Here is a 22,736-nt window from a genome sequence, read left to right as displayed (position 1 = left end):
AGACCCCAAAACTGAGCCGAGTGTAGCGACGCAGCCCCACGTGCGTCGAAAACGTGGTGATGTACCTGCTAGCCGGCTCTAGCTCCAGCTGGTGATATCCGGAGTTGAGGTCTAATTTGGAAAACCATTTCGCCCCGTTGAGGTCAGCTATAATATCGTCCATAGTGGGGGTGATGTGTCGTTCGCGCTTGACAGCGGTGTTGGGGAGCCTCATGTCCACGCACAGACGTATGGCTCCCGGCTGCTTCGGTTTGGGGGCAACCACCAGGGGCGAGACCCAGGGTGTCGGGCCCGACACTTTCTCGATCACTCCCAACTCCTCAAGCTTGCGAAGCTCTTCCTCAACTTGGGGCCTGAGGTTAAACGGTACTCGCCGGTGTCTGAGAGCGACAGGTTTCACCGTCGCATCAATGTGTAGCTTAAACTTTTTACCCTTGAGCTTGCCGAGGCCTTTGAACAGTTCTGGGAAGTCCTTTAACATGAAGTCAGCGTGAGCCTGGTGTACTTGGTTGGCGAAAAACACCAGTCCCAGATCTTCTGCTGTGTGGCAGCTCAGGAGGGTGCCTTTCTTGCCCTCGGTGATGTGGAATCTGGTCACAGTCGAATATTCACCGTTGACTACTGTGGTTTGAATCACTCCACGAAGAGGCATGGGCTCTGTCCCGCCATAGGTGTAGATGCGTGCCGCGGACGGTGCCAGTGTCGGCTTTGGGGACAGGCGCTCATACTGGTCCGAGTCCATGACGTTCACGGACGCCCCTGTGTCTATCAGCGCGTTGACACTCGTCCCGTCCACCGAGACGGAGCACATTGGAGGCGGTCGCCTTTTCGTGGATGCCCGGCTCACGTAGGAGATGACATACACCTCATCGTCTTCGTCGTCCTCATATCTGGGCCGGCGGTCTTGAGCCTCCGTGTCGGGAGGGGGTCTCTCCTGGTCAAGAGACAGTTGTCGGACCCGTTGGGTCACAGTTCTGGCGCGCGGGCCTGCTGCCCGGAACTTCCCTCCCCGGCAGACAGCAGCGAAGTGATTCATGCGCCCACACTTGAGGCACGTCTTGCCTTTGGCACCACACGTGGCCGTGGAAGGATGGTCCACACCACAGTACCCGCACTGGCTGTCCCTTGGCGGGCCACCTCGCGGCCTTGCTGGCGGGAATCTTCTTTGGATCGCCTCCACTCGCTCTTCCTTGATGGCCGGGGCCCTTGCCCCAGACGGGGCGATCACCGGGGTGTGCAGTGCGACCTCCATCTCTTCCGCCCGGGCATCCGACAACTCGTGCGACCTTGCCAGGATGAGGATTTCGTCTAAGGTGATCCCCGGCTGTCGGAGGATCAGCTTTCTCAGCAACTTAGATTTGCAGCCGACGATGATCTGGTCCCTGATTTCGTCGCGAGGGTTGGTGAAGGGACACGTGCTCGCGAGCCGTCGGAGTCGAGTGTAGTACATGTCGACTGACTCGGAGTCCAGCTGCCATGCGCGCTTGAATTTGAATTTTTCAAAATCATTGTTCAACTGAGGGTCAAAGTGCGCGTTGAGGGCCGCGACTGCGGCGTCATAGTTGTCCTCGGCTCCAGTGTTCGGGAGCGATTCAAATAAGTCATAGATCTCCTGACCCCCATAGAGAATGAGGAGCGACCTCTTCACCGTACCGTCGGTTTCTCTTGTGCCCCTGAAGTACAGATTGAGGCGTCCGACCCATGCTCTCCAGCGGACGGCCGCCGTTGCCGGGTCTGCTGATTCGCTGAATGGCGGTATGGGTGCTACGCCGGCGTGCTGATGCGCATGGGGCGCGGGCGCGTGAGGACCTGCAGGGGCGCCTGCTCCGGCCTGTGCTTGAGCCTGTGGTTGAGCGGCGGGCGCAGCTGGCTGCTGCTGAAGAGCCGGCTGGGGGGGTTGGCCAGCCCCGTCTTGGACCGCTCCTGGAGCGCCGTTGTTCATGGCGAGGCGTCACTCTGGCCTTGCTGGTGCTTTCCGGGATGGCGGCGGCGTGAGGCGCAGGGCAGGGGCGCAGGCCACGCAGCGTTTCGAGGCGCCTTAGGGCGTGACGCGGGAAGAGTCAGCAGTGGCGATGGATAGGACCCCAGGGACCAGCTGTGGCGGCAGGGACAATGATGCACTGCCTTGTGGGGGCCAATGTGAATGGAGATGCCTTGTTGCATGTGCCAATGCTTGTTGCCTTCTTTATTGTATATTTGTTTTTTTTTTTTTGATCGTGTTGTGTCCTTCAAATGTTCCCATTAATTGACTCACAGTCCGTGAGAACGTCCCTTCGCCCCACGAGGGCAGGAGCACAGCAGGAGGGGCCTGGCGTCGTGCCTAGCGCGCGCCTCTGCAAGGGCGCCTCATGCGCGGCAGCTCCGAAGAGCGAGGGCGGGCCCAGGGCGGGTCGTCATGTGGCGCTCGCCGGGCCTGCAGTCAGCAGGCGCGCCTCCTCCGCGGTGGCAGGCGGAGTGCGGAAGGCAGGGGCCGCGCAAGCGGGGCAGATGAGCACTCACCCGCAGGACCTTCACCCAGCCGCACGTCAGCTTCCGCCGGTCCCGAGTCCCGCCAGCCGAAGGCGCACCCTCACGGGAGACGCGTGGGCGGGTCTCAGGCGCACGGGGGCCAGAGCAGCACAGCGGCAGGCACCGCCGCGCGAGGCAGACACACGCGGATCCAGGTACACCGGCCTCGTCGCCAATGTAGAGTGGTGAGGCTGGGCCTACCACGTGTGTGTATATGCACAGAATAATTACACCAACACTTGCTTGCACTCAGCCGGAAAGACCCCGAGCGGTCTTCCGCTTGTTTATTTATACCGAGGGGCGAGCCCGCCCCAAGGTTGCGTGTGCGTGCGTGCGTGCAAGGATACAATGTATGTGAGAGCCCGGATGGCTCTCTACAAGCCGGCATTCAGTCGCTCACTCCACTCCCAATTTAATGAGACCTGCGTGGTCCGCGCGCGCAATTCGCCCCATTATGTGGAGCGCGGGCCTGTGACCCGGCGGGTTATTATAAGGCTCCATCTGTGATGCTCACGAGCGGCGGCCTTTCCCCGAGCCGCTGCCGCGCCTCTGTGACAAGCCGCGCTAAAAGGCCGTCTACACACAGCAGCATCGTCCGGCCTTTTAATATTTCCCCTTCTACGTTGCTCAGATAAGAAGCATCAAGGAAGCGATCCTCGCCGCGGTCAGCGTAGGAGGGTGGATAGAAAGCAGCTAATGAGTCACAACTGGTTTAAAGATTTATTTCCTCACAGCTGCTTTTAAATATCCCTGCGTGTTCAGTATTCCTATTAGTCACGAAGTCTTTTAGCCGTCCGCGCGGTATTTTGTCTCCTAATAGCAGCCCTTTCAGTCTAAATGTCATCATTAGTCCTTTACAAAGCACTGTACTGTCCGCGGTCTCCAGAGCTTACACAATTACATGGAAATGCCAGACACATGAGGGAAGGAAGGCAGAATAACGGGTCAGATAATATTTAGTAACTCAACCTGTTGCATGCAGCCGTTGCTGTAACGGCAGAATACGTCAATTCGAAACTCACTCACCCATAGCACGCAAAATTCATTTACCAGCAGTCGTCAGTTACAGAACAATGTACACTGCACCAAACATTCATGTTATAATGATTCAGAACAATAAATGCAATACTATAAATAAAGCTCGCAGTCAAAGAACAAATGTAGAAACATGGTTTTCTTAGTGGTATCCCTACGCCAACAGAAAATTACAGTTCACTAGTTTCTTACTCTATACAGTTACGGAATTACATGTCTAGCAAATAAAAAATCATTAAAAGGAATTCAATTGGTTCAATAATAATTTTAAAAAATGGACATGGAATCGGGAGCATATTTTGTCCTTGACAGTATAAAAAAATGTCAAAACCTAAATGTTGTCAAAATGGATCTAATTAAAACTAGTTGCAACTGGTTAAGTGGAATGTCCGAAGCAAACATAAGGAGATGAGGGGCGGAGCGCTGAAAGTTTTCAGACACTCACCCCCAATCACAGATCTGGGTTGAATCCATCATCGTTCTTTAGCTCACTTGTGGAATGTACACCAGGGCAAAGCTAGTATCTTATAGAGTGGACAAGTTGGCTGAAAGGAGATGATTCCTTAAATAGACACCACACGCAGAGTCAGACGCAAAGGCAAAGTCCACATCCCAATTCACTGAATTAAGATCCCCAAATCCGCAAACAGGTCACAAAAGGTGACCACAATTTGCGCACTGTTTTTCAGGTCTTTCTCAATTTTGCGAAGTGACTTATGTTCTAATAGGTTGCATTGCAAAACCTCCAGTAGGAGGGGGTCACAGAATGCCCTGCTTAACGACTATAGGCAGGTTGGGGTTTGCAAGCCCTTGTAACTGGCTATAAACAAAGAGTTGGTGTACTGCAATATAAAGCAGACTAGCTGACCAATGGAGACCTATTTCCTTTTGCAAATGTGGTATCAGCTCATTTGAGAAGTCAGTAACTTACCAATGGCTTGCTACTGCCAATATGGTTACAAACCATTCATAATTACCATTGCGAATCACAAATACCATTGCAAATCACAATTCACACTCCCTCTGCTGTTCGGAATGAGTCTGTAAGCTTATTTTGCCAGTTTGGAAAGGATTTACCGATTTACAAAATGGATTTAGTGTATTTAAAATGTTTTATTTTACGTTCATGATCTCTTTGATTTTGTGAACTGCACGATTTGCCAAATCGAAATTAGTTAGTACACCAGCCCTGAGGAAACATGGGAGCTAGGGTCTGATTACGAGTTTGGCAGTGCAGGAGTGGGACTGACCCGCTCACGCACTGCCAAACCCGTGGCTGAACCGCCCGCCAGATTAGGAGCTTTCTCCTGGTCTGGATGGCGGTTCTTTGGCGTTCCCACGGCGATGCCTTTGAAATAGGCACATTAATGGGATAAAAATCGGTACCTGCACGGCATGGACTGCTTCAGTCCATGCTATGCAGGTACATTGGTGCATGCACACAGAGGGGCACAACATGTGCCCCCTGCATGCATCCCCAGGCCCCCTGTAGGGCCCCTTTGTTTCCACTCTACCACAGATTTCATGTTGGTGGAACCGCCATGAAAACCAAGGTGGAGAGGAAACTAGTAATATGCTAGGCGGGACTGTGGTGGTCCCGTGAAGCATATTGTGGCCTTAAGACTGCCATGCCACCATCACTGGTGACTGTGGTGGTCCCAGAGCGACCCAATCGCCCTAGATGTAATAGGACGATCAGAAGTTCACCGCCGCTGGGCCCCGCGAGTCTGGCAGTCAACTCGTAATTAGCACCTAAATCTTTCGAAGTGTGTTTATGGACACAGAACTTCTTTCAACAAGGTACACGTTTTCAATACACAAATGCCAAAGGGATAGTCAATAATGTGGGTGATTAAGGGAGGGGCATCTTGCAGAAGAAGTTGAACACCCCAAACCTGTAAGTGTGTGGGCATTCGCAATTACCTTGCAGTTAGTTAGTTCTGCACGCTGGACCATCATCAAATATTCGACTATCAAAGTAAGATATTCCTTTGCAAAGTGGGAAAGAGGCAAGAACACTCCCATAAACCATGAGGTCTAGGGGAATAGGCTTCATCAGAAAAAATAGAGCCCAAAAGAAATAGGAGCTCATTCTTGTTTGATTTGCTGAGGTGAAATTTTCCACCCAACTAAAATTTTACTTGCATATGTTTTTTTACAGGTAGGAATTCCCTGAAATGTACTGCTGCTTTTCAGCGTTCTTCCTTCCACTGCAGTTGTAAACCTTTCAAGCAAGACTGTGAATCCTTTGCTTGAAGAGCAAACTGTATACAAAGTAGGTCAGAGAGCTGAACATTTACACCAGTGTCACTTTATTATTTTTTGCTACTTGCCCATGAGAGAATGCTTTTAATAGGGGATTATCTCTCTAAAGAATTTAAAGGCATACACATCAATTTACTGGATTCAACCTAAAGAGTACTTTTGAACCAATTTGCACAACAATTCATATTCATCTTCAAAAACATGTAATGTTTTGCTTGGCTTCAAGGTAATTTATTTTCTAAAATTTAGAATCCAAGTTATTTAGTTGCAACAGAGTCAAATCTTGCAAGTGCCAGTGATATTTGGCCACTGAAGATTATAAGTTAATATTCATTCCTGTGGTTTCTCTTTTTGAAATGAACTCAAAGGAAATGCCACTAACCCTACAATAAAGTGAATTTCCGCTACTGTCCAAAAAAAACGAGTGAGAAATTCAAAACAAAACTACAATGTTATCGTAGTTCCTGACAGAAGCATTTTTTAGAAATACTAGGCTTGCTGAAGCTGCTTGTTTTTTTCGTGATCCTGTCACATTTTCCAGCAGCTGGTTTAAAAGAGTCGGTATCATGTGGACATGATGTAAAGTAATATTGTCATGTCTTCATGTATTGCACACAGTCTTGTTCCTAATGATAGAACTGACAAGTCACTTGGCGAACAGTGCAACAGTTTAGTCTCATCTTTCATACACGAATAGCACCAGGGCTTTTTTTTCAGTAACTAAACGCATCTGCGGCTTTCCTAAATCATAAACCTCACGTGAGGACTTTTTGCTATTCTGAGGTCACAGGAAATGGCAATCTGTAAACATAATAATGTTACAGTAACGAGTTTCTGGAACATGCATTCTTCCTTGCTTTAGTCATCCGTACTTTGGATTTCAATATTTCCACATCAGCAACACGAACTATTCGTTTTTTTTTAGAATTCAAAAACATGTCCAGTAATGACTAACTCATGACCACAATCTCAGAATTCTAACAGTTACTGCAAATTAGCGAGCTATTCAACAGTCTTCTAAGCAATCCATATGGACTGCACCCATTGGAGTTGACATCCAGCAGGCCAGCAATTGCTAATAATTCTGGTTAGACTCACAACCAGACATAGCTTCAAAGACATCAATGAGGGGGTCACAACAGATGCTCCATCCTGCATCAAGAACAGACGGTGCGGCTTAAACAATTTCCGCCGACTTCTGGGGGGGGTAAACCCATTTACATGGCCATGCACGACAAGGAAAAGCAAAATGTGCGGAATCACATTTTGTCCTTGCACCTCAAAAATGTAACTTGCAAACGTAGCACCTTTGAGAAGCTCAGCCAAAAAACAAACACCCACTAAGGCACTCACAATGAACAGTGAGACGAGACACTGAAAAGTGGGAATAAAAACATTCATTATCAATAGTGTAGATGAAGTGTAACTGAACAGTGCAAAGAAGGGACTGCACATAGGAAAGGCGCACCGACTCATAAAATGCAGATACTTCATCATCTCAACCATCTCTAATTGATCCACTGGAACAGGCACAGACTTGCAGACCCCATTTCTGCACAGAGGTCTACCTCGTCAACATGAATTTCCTACTGGCACTGTTTTGTCCTGAGTGTGGAAGCACAATATGTTCTCACTACAGCATGTCAGTGGAGGTTTGGGCGAACTTTCCAGTGGTCATCTTCCAAGCCCCTTCCTGTACTAAGTACCTCTTGGCACCAAGTCACACTTTCAATGTTTAAACTTGTGCTGGCCAGCGGCACAACTGTGTTGTGTTAAGGCAAACAAATACCTGCACACAGCTATGTGGATTTCTAGTTTCTCTTTTTAGAATGGTTGAGAAGATTGACATGAGGTCAAGAGTCTTTACTAGAATGAGCATTTAGTCTTTTATGAAGCTGGGCATCGTGCTAGGGACTAAGGCCTGTGTAGCAGGTAAAGACTGGCTTGCACCTTCTGAGGAGATACTCCAATACACTCCTTTGTAGAGAGGGTTCCCGAAGCAGCTTTTGGTTGTTGGAATACCTACGGAGTTACTTTGGCTGATGTGGCACAGATGAGTATGGATGTAATACCATCTAGACATTCAGGTATGCTGTTTTACGCATAACACTGAACAGTTTCTGAATTACTGTGAAAGGCGGCACTGATTCAGGTTTTAAGGAGTGCTAGACTTGGCATTCTCTTGATTTGGGAGGTGGTGGAGGTGCATTTGATTTCTGCAACGACGAGATCGGAGTGTGTCTACATGGTACTATGATTTCCAGTAGTGGGATCAAAAGTTACTTCCACGGTTGTCACATTGCAGTTGAGGGCTCAGTATGGTAATTTCCCAGTTGATGAGTATTGGGGTTAAAATGTACTGTGGTGCAATCCCTACGACAAGTTGAATGGGCAGTGAAGCAACATGAGCCACAATGTTTGTAGTGGGTAGTGTCAGATATGTCTTGGTGCTACTTCCTGCTTTGCCTCCAGTGTTTCTGTCTGTATGTTTTATATTCATGTTGCTCGTGTATTCTGTGGTCTTGTGTGTCTGGAAGTTAAGGATAAAGTGTCTTGGAGACTTACATTTATTTTTAATATTTTTTCTGGATATTTGTTGATTTTGTGACAAAGAATGTGAGTGTAGATTGAATCTTATTTTGGCCTTAAATGGTCAGGTGAATGAGAAATAAAATTCTAAGAAGATATAAGGTCTGGTAGAATGTTTGTGTGTTTGAATAGAGGGCTGCCGTTGATTTCGGGTAGGGGTCAGTTTGTGCCAGTCTAACAGGGCTGAAGGGGCATTGATATGTAATATTCGTTCCAGTGCACATTTTCTATGTCTGAGCCTTTCCATTCCATATGATGCTTTCAGTGGATATGGTGATGTTAGAAAACCAATGCCCATATTCAGTATTGTATAGATTACTGAAGACAGTATTTGAGTGTGTCTTGAAAGGATAATGTTCTAGATCAGAAAAGGTCTGCCCTTGTACCTGTTATGGATGCTGCCATGATGTACCTGGCTGTTGAAGATTTTGTGTGTATGCCTGCTAACACCCCTGAGGCACACACAGTTACTAACTTGAAGTATATGTTGTGCAAATTTTCCTAGCAGAAAGATTGTCTCTATAGTAAGGCACCCATCGCCTTAAGGGTTTGCTTTTGCATGTTTTCCAGTGGTGTGTTAACACTTAGTCCTAACAACAGTTGCTCACCAGTGAAATGCATATTTATTATGTGCCTATAGAATTCTGGTCTATAACCTAAAATAATAAGTCACAGTACAGCTGAGCCACTGGTGAGTTGTCTGTTATTTACATCAGGAATCAGGCCATTGGGTAAGTTTTTGGAATTTAATTGTCCTTCTTGATTGATACAAGTAGCCCTTTGTTGTGCTCTTCAGAAAAATAAATCAAGTCTTCTACATCCCTCCAAAGTTTGTGTGAAGATCTGTTGATCTAAAACCTGGAATTGGCATCTCTCCACTAGGTTGTCACTTCTTTTTGAACCAACTTATCCAGAACATCTAGTTTTTTGCTGTCTTTATCAGGTGCTAATCTGGGAGTGGAGAACTATTCACTGGTTGCTTGTTGCTGCAATGAGTAGATCAAGAACTTCCTGAGAGTTTATATATAGGATTTTTCAGTAAGACCCTGAAGTTCCTTTCTAATTTAAGACTGACAGACGTTGCCTCCCTTGATTGATAACACTAAGTAACATCAGCATACATTGATCTTTGTTCCCTAACGAAGAATCAAAGTTTCAAAACAAAAACAAGACTTGTTAGTATCTTCTTGCATCTTCCTTTCTAACATTTGAGCAAATTGCCATGACAGTTTGAGATATTTCATCTGCTGACTGTTGATGAGTGTGTAGGAGGTAGGATACAACTATTTTTCATAGTCAAGAGGATGAGTTTCAGGTGTCTTAAGAGTGAAAGGTTTTACAATATCCTACGATTTCAAAGCTATGTCAAAGCTTTTTTCTTTGAAGCTTATGTATGTGTTTGGAAGCAAACAAAGAAGTGGTGCCATAAATGCTGTTTACCTTTCAGGGAAGCTTTTTGATGATTTAGCCATCTTGGCTTCCGGTTGACTAGGCCTGGGACTCTTTGGTTCTACCTGCACCCTGTTCTTTGGTGTTTTTTGGCCACAAAGTGCTCATTAGGGGGTCTGATTCCACACCAAATGTATTTCATTCTTTTCTACATCGAGTGCATTTGTTTAGCTTGAATGTTTTAGAGTGCTATCTCCTGACAATTTCTCTGTGTAGCACAGAAGGTTTAGAGGTGTTTGTTGTGTAAACTAAAAGTAACTGATCCTGGTGAGACAGCTACTTCTGATTGTGCTCCTCATCAGAAGTAGAGAGTTGATACATAAGATGATGATTATTACAATGTGCAGATGTTGGGCTTATGGTCAACATCATCATGAAGGAAGTATAGGAGGCCCCCTGAGATACGGTCTGGGACGAGGGGAATGAAGTGGAAAGATTACAATGTCCCTGAAGTCAACGATACCCGTATTTTCCTGAAGAAGCTCTGTAAGTCTCTTTCAAGGGAATATCTATCAATTGTAGCAGAGACAGCAAAACCTAGACCTTTCTCCAAAAGGGCGATTTCGCTGTCTGTTAGTTCATGTTCTGACAGGTTAATAATAGGCGCCTTTTTGGAGTTCGCTAGTCCCAGTTTTTCTGGCTCCTCGTATGAGGACGTCGAAGGAATTGGGGGGTTTGGTTGTAATTGCCCCTGCCCCTTCCTATCCCTCGTTGTTGGCCAAAGCTCTGTTGGCGTGAGTCCAAAAAAGAAAACCCTTCTTTATTGGGTCCTGCATTTGGTTCTTTAGTATTTCTGCCCTCATCTTGACACTCTACTTCTGAATCTGAACTGGTGTATGAGGTGTCTAAGAACCTGACTCTCTTTTTGGGGTTATTGCGCGGTTGGTTTCGGGGTTGGTTTTGCCATTGTCTGCGTGGTTGGTATGTATCCCTGGGTCTATCATAAAAGTCTGGTTGGAGATAGGGGTAAACATATTCTAGTTTATAATTTTGGATATCCTTGCGTAGTTTGTTAGTTTTTTTATTGGTTAAATAAATCGCTGTAGCCTGTCACATCTCTTTGGATCTCCTCTAGTTTTTGTTGGGCATCCAATAATGCCGTATCGTCCATGAATTTAGCTTCCATGTCCTCGATATCTTTACGTTCGATAACTATGATTTCAAATGCTGTCTCAATTATTAGAAGCATCCAGTCGTGGCTACAGCGATTCGCAATGAGTGTCCTGGTTCATTTACAACTTGCAACCCTTTTGGTATAATCCCTTGCTTACAATATTGAACTAAAAATTCGGCGTGTAATTCTGCTTGCACTACCTTTTTCTTGAGGTTCCACAGTTTACGCCACTGTTCTTCATCAGTTTTGTCTATACGAGTGCTAGATACATTTTTTGAACCAGTTCCATTAATGATCTTGTTGAATTGATCTTCGGAATAAGTGAGTGTTTTAATACGCCGCGTCGACTCATGTTCTCACGAACATTTTTAATGTATTGTGTAAGAATTGTATAACACGTGTTTTAACATGATGTACTTCACTACTATTAGTAAATTGTTTTAACCTGCTCACTATGTGCAATAAACCTATGTTTAAATTTTACTTTCCGTTGTAATGTTTTAACCTGTCACAAGGAAATTTTTTTGTTCATGAAATTGTCACTGAGAGATCCATATTAGTGCATGAAAACTGGTAGATACATGATTTGATGTAATTCAGACAACATTATCTGAGATAACTGGTGGTTGTGTACAGGAATCATACTAGTACAGTGGGGACTTAACCCCGCTTGATTACTTCTTCGGGTATCGTTGACTTCAGGGACATTGTAATCTTTCCACAACATCATTATGAACCATACAAGACAATGTATGACACCCTAAAAAATCTATGTTATTGCTTTACCAAACTCAACCTCCATGTCGTGTAATAATGCGCAACATGTTTATCTTCTAAGGTTCTCATTGCTATGTACACTGAAAGACTTGCTTTACCAAACTCAACCTCCAACTCGTGAAATAATGTGCAACATGTTTATCTTCAAAGGTTCTCATTGCTTTGTACACTGAAATACTTTTTACACTTTGCTTTACTGCTGAATCCCAACTCTTTGGCTTCAATTCGACAAAGATCATATTTGCATTTGCTAGATGGTCTTAGGTTCACATTTCCAGCTTGCTCAATTGGACCCTAAACGTCTCATTGAATATATATATATATATTCGTTCCAACGCCTGCTCACACAATTTAGAACAGACTCCAGTACGCTCAGTGTTGCTCGTTTTCAGTGTTTATTTCAGCCAAATACTATCAGGTAACACGTTTCGACGGCACAGGCGGACTTTCTCAAACCTGTAGTTTAACCCATGTGGGTGTCGCATTGATACAATATTAAAAACATTCCCATTGTACATTCTCCAGAATTCCGGGCAAATTCACATGACATTATTATCCAATAAATTATGTCCTGGAGCACCATGTCATATTTGATAAAAGGCTGCCTGTGAACAAGGAAGTACATTTCCGAAACGCGTAAGGTATGAAGACCGTCCCAGTAATTTCTGCTTGCCATCTGCTAGAGGCCTTGGTATGAGTGCAGGCTTCATCCTATAGACAAACATTTGCTTCAATTTATAACGGCAGTCAAAGCCGTTGGAGTCAGCACCGCTGCAATACAAATGCAGGTTTGTGGGTCCACACTTGCAGACTAAACGGAATACCGAGGGGGCATGTAATGAAGTTGTGAAGGACAAGTTGTTTGCCCTGATGGACAATGGGAATGTTTTTAATATTGTATCAATGCGACACCCACATCGGTTAAACTACCTGCTCCAGAATTTCAGGCAAAGTCACATGACATCATTATCCAATAAATGATGTCGTGGAGCACCATGCTGTATTTGATGAAAGGCTGCCTGTAAACAAGGAAGTACATTTCCGAAAGGCATGAAGCCGGTCCCAGTACTTTCTGCTTGCCATCTGCTCGAGGCCTTGGACATAAAATAAAAAAAGAAAAAGAAAAAGAAAATATATATATATATATATATATATATATATATATATATATATATATATATGGCAAACAATCTCTCCTCCAACAAGAAAGAATAGCGACCCCGGGGGGAGATTCAAAAAGAGCACTTTATTTCAGTGAAGTCTCGGGCGGATGCATTTCGGCTTGTCAGCCTTCCTCGGCGCCCCTCTCCAGTTGTAAGTGCTGTGGCGAAAATAGTCCTGCCTCCATAATTTTATGTGCCTCGCTCCGCCCCCATTAGGCACACCCATGTAGTCCTGTGTAGGAGAACTACAAGACCCACAATGCTTCAATGTGGTGCATCGCGGGTTTTCAGGGATGCGCAATTCGGGTGACACGCTGGATTGGGCACTGGATGCCAGGCGCAGAGCACGAACCTGCTGGGAGGTGAGGCACCACCAACGTCCAGTTCTCCCTCTGGTCTCCCCTGTATTCGCTACAACCGCTCCGCCTGAAGTCTTTTAGCGTGGGCAGGCACAGGAATCCCAGTCGCCCTGACAGGAGAAGCAATTTCTCCCGACCGCCGTTTTCCTCCAAGCATCGAGGTGGGTTCCAAACGCTACTGCTAACACAGTCAAACAGGGGTGCTCAGACGAGCTTGTCAGACAATTTGGACCACTTATGTAGCGCGGGTACACTGAAGTAGCGTTCTGGCATGACGCTATATTGCATGGCAAACAATCTCTCCTCCTGTATATATATACACACACATATTCTTTCCAACGCCTGCTCACACAATTTAGAACAGGCTCCAGCACGCTCAGTGTTGCTCGTTTTCAGTGTTTATTTCAGCCAAATACTATCAGGTAACACGTTTCGACCGCACAGGCGGTCTTTCTCAAACCTGTAGTTTAACCCATGTGGGTGTCGCATTGATACAATATTAAAAACATTCCCATTGTACATTCTCCAGAATTCCGGGCAAATTCACATGACATTATTATCCAATAAATGATAATATATATATCGCTTGCCGCCAGTACTTCAGAGTTATCCAAAGCCACGGATGACAGATAAAGTGTTCTTTCAGTATTTTATTCGAATGCCGCCATTACGCGTTTCAACTCTCAAGGAGCCTTGATCACATGACAACTTTGTGGTATGTTTTTCTTTTTTTAAAGTGGCATTGTGTTTACGTTAGTTTACAAAAAACGACCGTCATGACAATGGAAGAAATACTGAATTTGTAGTTTCACATGGTAAATTAAAAAGTGACATGGTAAAATACCGTTAAAAAACTGCAAATCATGTGTCAAACAAGAGTAAAAGTAGGTACGTCAATGTAAAATAATTCTGTTACTCATACTGACATTCTGTTTTAAGACAATGACGCCTTAAATTATATTATGCTATACCACAGAAGATTAAATATATCACATCCTCATGTGTCTGCTTTAGTCGCCTTCCTGAACCTGTGAGGTCAAAACACGTTGGTGGGGGTAGAGGTGTTTGAATAAAAGAGGAATTTACTAAGATTTAGTGAGTGCTGCGTTCCTTTCCATTCAATATATATATATATATATATATATATATATATATATATATATATATATATATATATATATATATATATATATATATATATATATATATATATATCACTGAAAAAACCATAGGTTTCAGGAGTTATATAGTTAGGAATTAGCTTTTAAAAAACCTTTGAAATTCACTCAAAAAACTATAAGTTTTAGTGGTGTTATAGTTAGCTGGACATTTTACTCATACAAACCCATTGAAATTGCTCCTATATAGTTAGTTGTACTGACTATATTTCGCGCACCCGCAATCCACTGCTGATGATGTCACATATTAGATCATTCATGACATGGTCAGTGACATCACTGATGACATCTCAAATGACATCACTGATGACATCACTGATGACATCATCCAGTGAATGTGGTTTGCTTCCTTATTTAAATATGCACTGTATATATAGCAATTTGCATTGAAGAATAAGTGGATATATATAAATAAATATTTGGATGGAGGATTTAGTAGCAGTGTAATTGACTGTTTACTTGACCAATTTATAATGTCTCACTAAATATAGTGGATAGTGACTAAACTGTGTGAATATCTGTATCACTTTGTCAGTTGTTGTGTAAACTGATTCTACAGTTGGTTACTAGCTATGTGAAAGTCTATATTAGTTATTGATTAGTTAACTGAGTATTTGTATGGGAGTGTGAAAGTGTGTGTGGTTCGGTGGGGGGTGTGTGACTGTCCAAAGATGTGTGAATAGTTGATTCAGTAGATATATGAAGTTAAAACTACATGTTCTAACAGTTGTTTGGGTGAGTGAATATCTTTATGGGTGTGGTGATGAGCAAATAAATTTCTCAATGGTACAGGTCCAACAAACTAGAAAAATAAAAGGCAGTGTATGTGTCAGTTGTATATAAATAAGTATACATAAGACACAATGATTGTGTGAGTGACTGTATGGATAACTGTATACTTGTAATAATGATTTTATAATTCACTAAGTATGACTTACTATCTAAATGAATAGAAGAAGTGGTATTTGTATAAGTGTTTTGCTAAGTAAATATGTAAGTATGATCCATTGTTTGAATAAGTGAGTAGGATGACTTCATATGTGAATAGGATGCGTGCTGTTGTTTAATGTCGATATAGATGTATAAGTATTTTTGATAGTGTTCTATTGTTCATTGACAGCATGTATGAGTGAATCCATAGGTAAGTGATTAGATGTGTGTATACATCTATGAATCACTGAGTGGATTCTTAGATACTTGTATTGCTGTGACAATGGATTTAAATATGATACTCTGTATTTTACAAAGAGTGATGAAAAATTGTAATAGTGTATGAAAAGGTGTATGTGATTGTCACGTGGATTATGTCATCAGTGATGTCATTTGAGATGTCATCAGTGATGTCACTGACCATGTCATGAATGATCTAATATGTGACATCATCAGCAGTGGAATGCGGGTGCGCGAAATATAGTTAGTACAACTAACTATATAGGAGCAATTTCAATGGTTTTGTATGAGTAAAATGTCCAGCTAACTATAACACCACTAAAACTTATAGTTTTTTGAGTGAATTTCAAAGGTTTTTTAAAAGCCAATTCCTAACTATATAACTCCTGAAACCTATGGTTTTTTCAGTGAATTTCAAAGGTTTTTTAAATGCTAATTCCTAACTATATAAGGCCTGAAACCTATGGTTTTTTCAGTGAATTTGCAAGGTTTTTTAAATGCTAATTCCTAACTATATAAGGCCTGAAACCTATGGTTTTTTCAGTGAATTTCAAAGGCTTTTTAAATGCTAATTCCTAACTATATAAGGCCTGAAACCTATGGTTTTTTCAGTGAATTTGCAAGGTTTTTTAAATGCTAATTCCTAACTATATAAGGCCTGAAACCTATGGTTTTTTCAGTGAATTTCAAAGGTTTTGTAAATGCTAATTCCTAACTATATAAGGCCTGAAACCTATGGTTTTTTCAGTGAATTCGCAAGGTTTTTTAAATTCTAATTCCTAACTATATAAGGCCTGAAACCTATGGTTTTTTCATTGAATTCGCAAGGTTTTTTAAATGCTAATTCTATTAGCGGATAACGTTTTTATATATTAAAACGTTTTTTAAATCTCAAATGCCTGCTTTACTAACATAGTTTTTAAGTACAGGCTCTTTTGTCTCTGGTGGCCATCTTGGGAGACTGCATATCAGAATTTTTTTTATGAAATATAAGAGGATTTGAGAAGTCACTCAAAATGTACCCTAATTTTTCTTTCTTCAGCACTAATCATAATTTCTATGGCAAAATGAACCCCCTCATTTTGTTCCTTTGCAAATTAAATGTTTTAAGTGTTAACACTTTATTCCAATCAAGATGACTTCAGGTGTGCCATACTTTTGTCATAAGTAAGACTGTTAGCGCTCTAGTTGTTCTTTAGAACACTCTGGGACATTCTGTCATTGGGCTATAGTTGGGCTACATCTGGCTGATATTTGGGCTACATTTGTTTTTTTTGTCTCTGGTGGCCATCTTTGGGCTACATTGGGCTACATTGGGCTACATTTGGGCTCTAACATATATATAGCCCAATATATATTTTTTCAAAGTTAATTTTCGTAAAAACCACTGGAGCACATATCTTGAGACATAGCAAAGGCACATCGGGCTACCAGTCCCTACAATTTTGCCAAGTTTGGTGGAAAACCATTCAGCCGTTCGGGCTAAAAGTGAGTCCAACCGCCCTATGGAAATTAACATGGGGAAAACACGTTTTGGGACCCCCCTTTTATCTCGGCCCCCGCTTGACGAATCCCCACCAAACTTTCAGGGAAGGACCGGAGCGCCGCGAGGCAAAGTTAAGGAGAATTTCAGGAAGATTCCTCAACCGGCGCCAAAGTTATTCCCAATAGAATGTTGCAATTTCCCTATGGAAAACAATCCTAACTATATATACCTACTGGCTATCGCCACACTGACGAAGGCGACACGCCGAAACGCGTTTGTGGAGAGTGCCTGCGAACAATAAACCTGCAGTGTTGAAAAGTAGCCCCCGAGTGCTGTTGTCTTCTTTGTGAATCGAGAGGATTTGGAGCGCGATATATATATATATATATAGGACTGAAAAAAACAAAGGTTACAGGGACGTTATGGCCATTTACATTAATTTATTTACCGAGAGGAAAAACAACGCAGCCACAGCCACATTTTTTAATGCTCGATGTATGAAGGATGTACGTTGTTACAACGCATGCTTTTACCACGCATGCTGTAACAACGCAAGTTTTAAAACGCATTCCATTACACTGGGGAGTGCTGGATAGTGAATAGTTTAATTTACTATTCCAACACCAGTCCTCGTGGACACTAGGGAAGGTGTTGGATAGTAAATTAAAACTATTCCCTATCCTAGAGCGCCCCCCAGTGTAATGCGTTGTAATGGTTTTCGTTTTAAAGTTTGCGTTGTAATAGCACTGCGTGCTAAAAGTTGCGTTATAAAGGTTGTTCACCTGTATGAATGCATGCTTGCATATATTAAACATTATGTACTATACGTTGATTTGTATATATGACAACATGTGGTATGTCGAAGTTGTCTGAAAATGTATACAAATAGGAAAAAGCTCGAAGAAATACATAGATGTAAGTGCAACATTTTTGTACATATTTTACATTTGTTTTTCCAAATTGGTGATTTGTTTCTATAGAACTGAATGCTAGCTAGGTAAGGTAACCTGGACAATCTATTCTGCTCCATCCAGATGTAGCATTCACACACCATTTACACTTTGGACACTGAGGGGCTTATTTCGATGTCAGGTGAAAGCACAGTCACAGAAACAGGACCGACCGACCTCCGGTCGGCAGTGCTAACTGCCTAATCATGATGCGACCACACACATGCGGTCGCGTACTCCCATTCCGCTATGGGAGCTCATGTTACAGCCGTAAACCAGTCATAACACAAGATCCCTTAGAAGAATGGGATTCTGTGTTCATCCCTCTACCCTGTGGCAGGCAGCTCAAGGTGCCTGTTATAAAGTGCAGGGCTCAACAAGGGGGCACCTATGCACCCCCCGTCCCCCAACCAGAGGCCGAAACAGACCAAACATGTGTTCCAACAAGGTTTCCATGTCAGAAAGGCCAGCTGGAAACCCTGCTGGAAACCGTGCATTGTAATCCAGCACGAATAAAAGCCTTCCATTTGGATTATGGGCCTGTCTCTGACAGGCTGATGGGCTGCTGGAGCCTGTTTGAAACCAGTCGGAAATTCCAGCCGGTTTCAATTCTGACTGGCTGTATTGTAATCAGCCGGCCGGAATTGAAACAGACGGTCTCGATTGTAAGGACTTCGACCTAAGGTTGGAGGCTTTACAACTGAGATCGTAATCGGGCCCTAAAGGTACAATTTTCAACGTGATGTACCTATCCTTGTAAATGTGCATGCTAACTTTCACTGCATTTTACTCCCAATCTACAATGGGCAAGGAGTGCAGAAGGGCAGAAAATCCCTTGTCTGGCAAAATAAGTTCTGACCTGAGGTGGAATGGGGTTTCTTTTAGAATCCAGTGTCAGCACAAGTAACGAATGGAGGAGGATAGAGGCCTGATCATGGAAGCAGGACGCATGTCTGAACCCTCACCATTATTGGAAACATGGGGATATGCAGGGGAGGCAGAAAGTGAATGTAATAACAATGTGTAACCACCCAAAAAGAAAACCTGTTTAATGGAATTCACAAACATTTAGAAATTAATGTATGTGAGTTTAACTTGCATCTCAATAAATATCTGGCATCATTTTTTTCCAGAAAATGTGCTGAAGTGCATCAGTTCATCCCACTTTAAAAGACGTGTGTACTAGATCGGTGGTTTCATCCATATGTAAGTGGGGCAAATATAATGATTTGGCTGTGGCCAAGTATGCAGTCTGCATTTGGGCTCCATTTATTTATTTAATGCGATTTTCTATAGCGCGAACATTTTAATGCGATTTTCTATAGCACGAACATTACCCAAAGGTGTCAGATAGCTTTACAATGCACATATGCAATCAATATGCACATATTCATCCTATTTTACACATGCACAAGTTCCTTTCTTGAATCAGCTCATGAACAAATGCACTTATCCAATCAGCATACAAATACATAAGGAAACTTTTTATGAAATCCGTCCCTAACTATGTGGCTATTGCTTTGACTCCTCTCCAACATCCATGATTTGGGAAGTCCTTAAAGCAGTTACTCACTGCCCAGCTAGCCAGTTCTGACTACAGCTTCCCATAGACTAATCTTTAACCCCTTCTTTCTACTCTTGCCATTGTCATGCTTTAAATTCAATTTTCCTATGCCAGGTTTGGATAGGAATTGAAGGTGGGTGAAGGAGAGCAGAAATCATTGCATTTTTTTAAGCGTGATCAATGTGACTTTTTGGGCATAGATTTGCTATCCAACGCCTTAATTTTCTTTTTGCAGTGTTTATAAAATGCGAACTGGACCCAAGGGCATCGGAGTGCTTTAAATGAGCATCAGATTACATAACATAAGGTCAGATTCAGTTGGGGTTTTTAGGCATGGGAGATGAAGTGATTTGCCCAGAATCAAGGAACGCTGAGCCGGCGCTGGGACTCGAACCTAGTTCACAAAGTGCAAAGTCTGCATCTCCTCCTGCCTGTTATGAGTTTGTACCAATTTCCTAGCCCTTTTGTGCCCCCAGTTTTAATCTTATAGATGTCCTGGGTACCCCACTCGTGATGGTAGGTAACAGAGGCCGTGGATGCTTTCGGGTGGTTCCAAATGGACAGTTGACTTCACTAAGGTACTGTTTTTTGATACGCACCTGCATCAGCTCTGCCGTGAAATTTGCTTATCTTTTACCCACTTGCAAACTGTGCTTCAGGTGGTGTCAGTGCGCAGTGGAGGATACATCAAATAGTGCAATATTCCTTTGGTTCTTTCAGAAGTAGTCCAAATTATAGCCAAAGTAATCAGAAGAAGTTTCTCAGGTTCAATACTCACATCTGGCAGCCATGGAGATGAGAATGTATCAGTATAACCCTTTAGCTAAGCAGGGAACACATGCAGTTGCAAAGAATGCAGTAAAACCCAGCCTTGGGCTGAAGTGACTCAAAATCCTGCTGCACTTCGAAGATGATAGGAGAAATGACACACCCGGCCTTGCATAGTCCTTGTGGACAGAAATCTGATCCATTCGCCCGTTTTGTATTATGTTTAACGTGTGTCTTTGAATGACTATATATGAAAGAGATCTACGCTGCATGGTCCTTTGTGTTGTTTTGCTTTCACTCATCTTTTGGATTAGTTTCATACGCAGGGACTTTACTTATACCAAATACTCAGCTGCGTCTACCCTTCGCCCAAAAACTCAATGAGCCTGGAGTTCATTATCCTATGCAGAGGCTAGAAATGCAGGTTTCGTTTTAAACGGGGGTTACTAATATGTTCATTTTTAGTGGACAAACAATTAACCTTTTGTTATTGGGTAGGAACCGATTATTCCTTCCCAATCTGCTTTCAGCTTGACACAGCAATACCATGCACGTCATTTAGCGAATAATATCAGATTATTCACTATCAGTGTAGTATAAAAACAGAGTATAGTGAGCTGGAATTTGACACTATCTAGCAGTTGAGGTAAGTAAACAAATTGTTTTATATGTATGTTCTGTGCCTGAGTGAATGTATGTGTAAGCATGTGTGTTTGAGTGAAAGTAAAGGTCAAATGGCATGTGATGTCCCTTCGCCTACTCGTGACATTTTGGTGAATTTAAATCCATGAGCAATATTTGAAAACATTTGAATCTTTCCAATCAGAAATACTTTCAAGGACCAAGTACCCCTTTGTCAGGTATTGTGGAGATGTGTTTTCCTACAGGTCATGGAGGGGGAAAACAGAACATTTTGAAGCAAAATCAACCAAAATGTAGGTGGGAATCTGTAATAATGGAGAGACGCAAGTCTGGTTCAAACTTGTGTAACAAATTCTATATGTTTTATCAGTTAATACATTTAGAAGCTTTAGACATGAACAATAGCAGCGAGAAACCGAAAATGTGACTCGGATTACTGTGTACACACAAGCTGACATAAAACATACACAAAGAGTTCAAATGTGCGTAACCCACCTCACAGGGGTCCTGAGGTTTCTGGACATTACTTTTTTCTTTCTTGCTCTTCTTGGAATCCACTCTGATGTGTTTGGCTGAGGACTCTTCTGTTTTTATTTCCCCATCCTGTGCACCCTGTTCTTGCTTTCGAGGCTTTACTGGGGGCAGGGGTTTATCTTCCTCGCCTTTAGTAAATCTCTCATACGGGAGAATTAATCTGAAACATATATTTCACAACAACTTAACAAAACAGATGAAACTGCATCACAGCACAATTTGGGCTCAACAAACAATTACAGAACGCATCACTTGTTTCGTAAAAGAAATAACATTTGTTTCATGCGAAAACGTCGTCTCAAACAGACACATATCAGTGTAATAATAGGTTAAGATACTAAATAGGAAAGACATGAATTACCAAGTTGGCCCTTTGAAATATATTACATTCTACACTTTATTCATGCTAAAAGCTGTTAACAATGTAAAATATTTTAAATAGCAAATACATTATCAAGTCTATGAGTAAATAACCTAATCACTTGCATTTGTGTGCTTAGCAGAGAGAACGTGATTAAGCACTCAACTGCTAAGGAAATATTTTCTGGCACTGATACAATAGCCACGACTGGAGGAACACGAAATTAAAAAAAAAGGGCAAGTCAAATATTACCATGAATTAAAAAAGGTCTGACAATGCAGTAAACCAAATAGTCTACTCACCCAGTGTTTGAATAAAGCACCAAATAAAAAAGTACAGTGTTACTGATCTATTTTTGTGTCCCTGCCTTATTTAGTACTTAATCTTAAAGGGAACAAACCGGTTCAATTAGGAGCGAGATGGATTGTGTTACAATCTCAGTTTCAACTTCAGTGATTAAAGGTTTTATACTGCAGTTGACATGATTAATGACTCACTGTGGGATTGCAACAGGACTGCTTGGCTTAAAAAAAAAAGAACTTCAATGCAGCAAACAATGTTGTTTTGAAATGTAACAAGATGACTCAAAAGAGAGTTCTATTTTGCTTCCAAATAACATACCTCAGATGATTACGACGTCCTATTCAAAGCGTTTGTATTCTTAGACTGTCAGCACAACTTTAAATACACATTTATGCTGGTAACATAAGAAGGTTCACATCCTAACACACAAAACACAAATTAGACATGCCCGCTACAGTAACTGCGCCTCAAGGTTATCCAACACACACTGGGACGACTGATAGCATCGGTTTTAATAAAAT

The 22,736-nt window shown here is 42.7% G+C and overlaps 1 protein-coding gene across 2 annotated transcripts in view; it reads right to left on the bottom strand.

The window, feature by feature from the left end:
- Positions 1-22,736, bottom strand: part of ARID5B (AT-rich interaction domain 5B) — a 582,615-nt gene that overhangs the window by 30,201 nt on the left and 529,678 nt on the right. For both annotated transcript variants that reach the window (XM_078642686.1, XM_078642687.1), the window contains one exon: positions 21,513-21,711. In XM_078642686.1, the coding sequence (XP_078498812.1) occupies positions 21,513-21,711 (199 nt within the window). The remainder of the gene's footprint in view (positions 1-21,512; positions 21,712-22,736) is intronic.

This window comes from Lissotriton helveticus, chromosome 5_1, assembly GCF_964261635.1.
Source record: "Lissotriton helveticus chromosome 5_1, aLisHel1.1, whole genome shotgun sequence".
Taxonomy (NCBI): Eukaryota; Metazoa; Chordata; class Amphibia; order Caudata; family Salamandridae; genus Lissotriton; species Lissotriton helveticus.
Note: the sequence above shows the minus strand (reverse complement) of the source record. Positions and strands in the feature narration are given on the sequence as shown.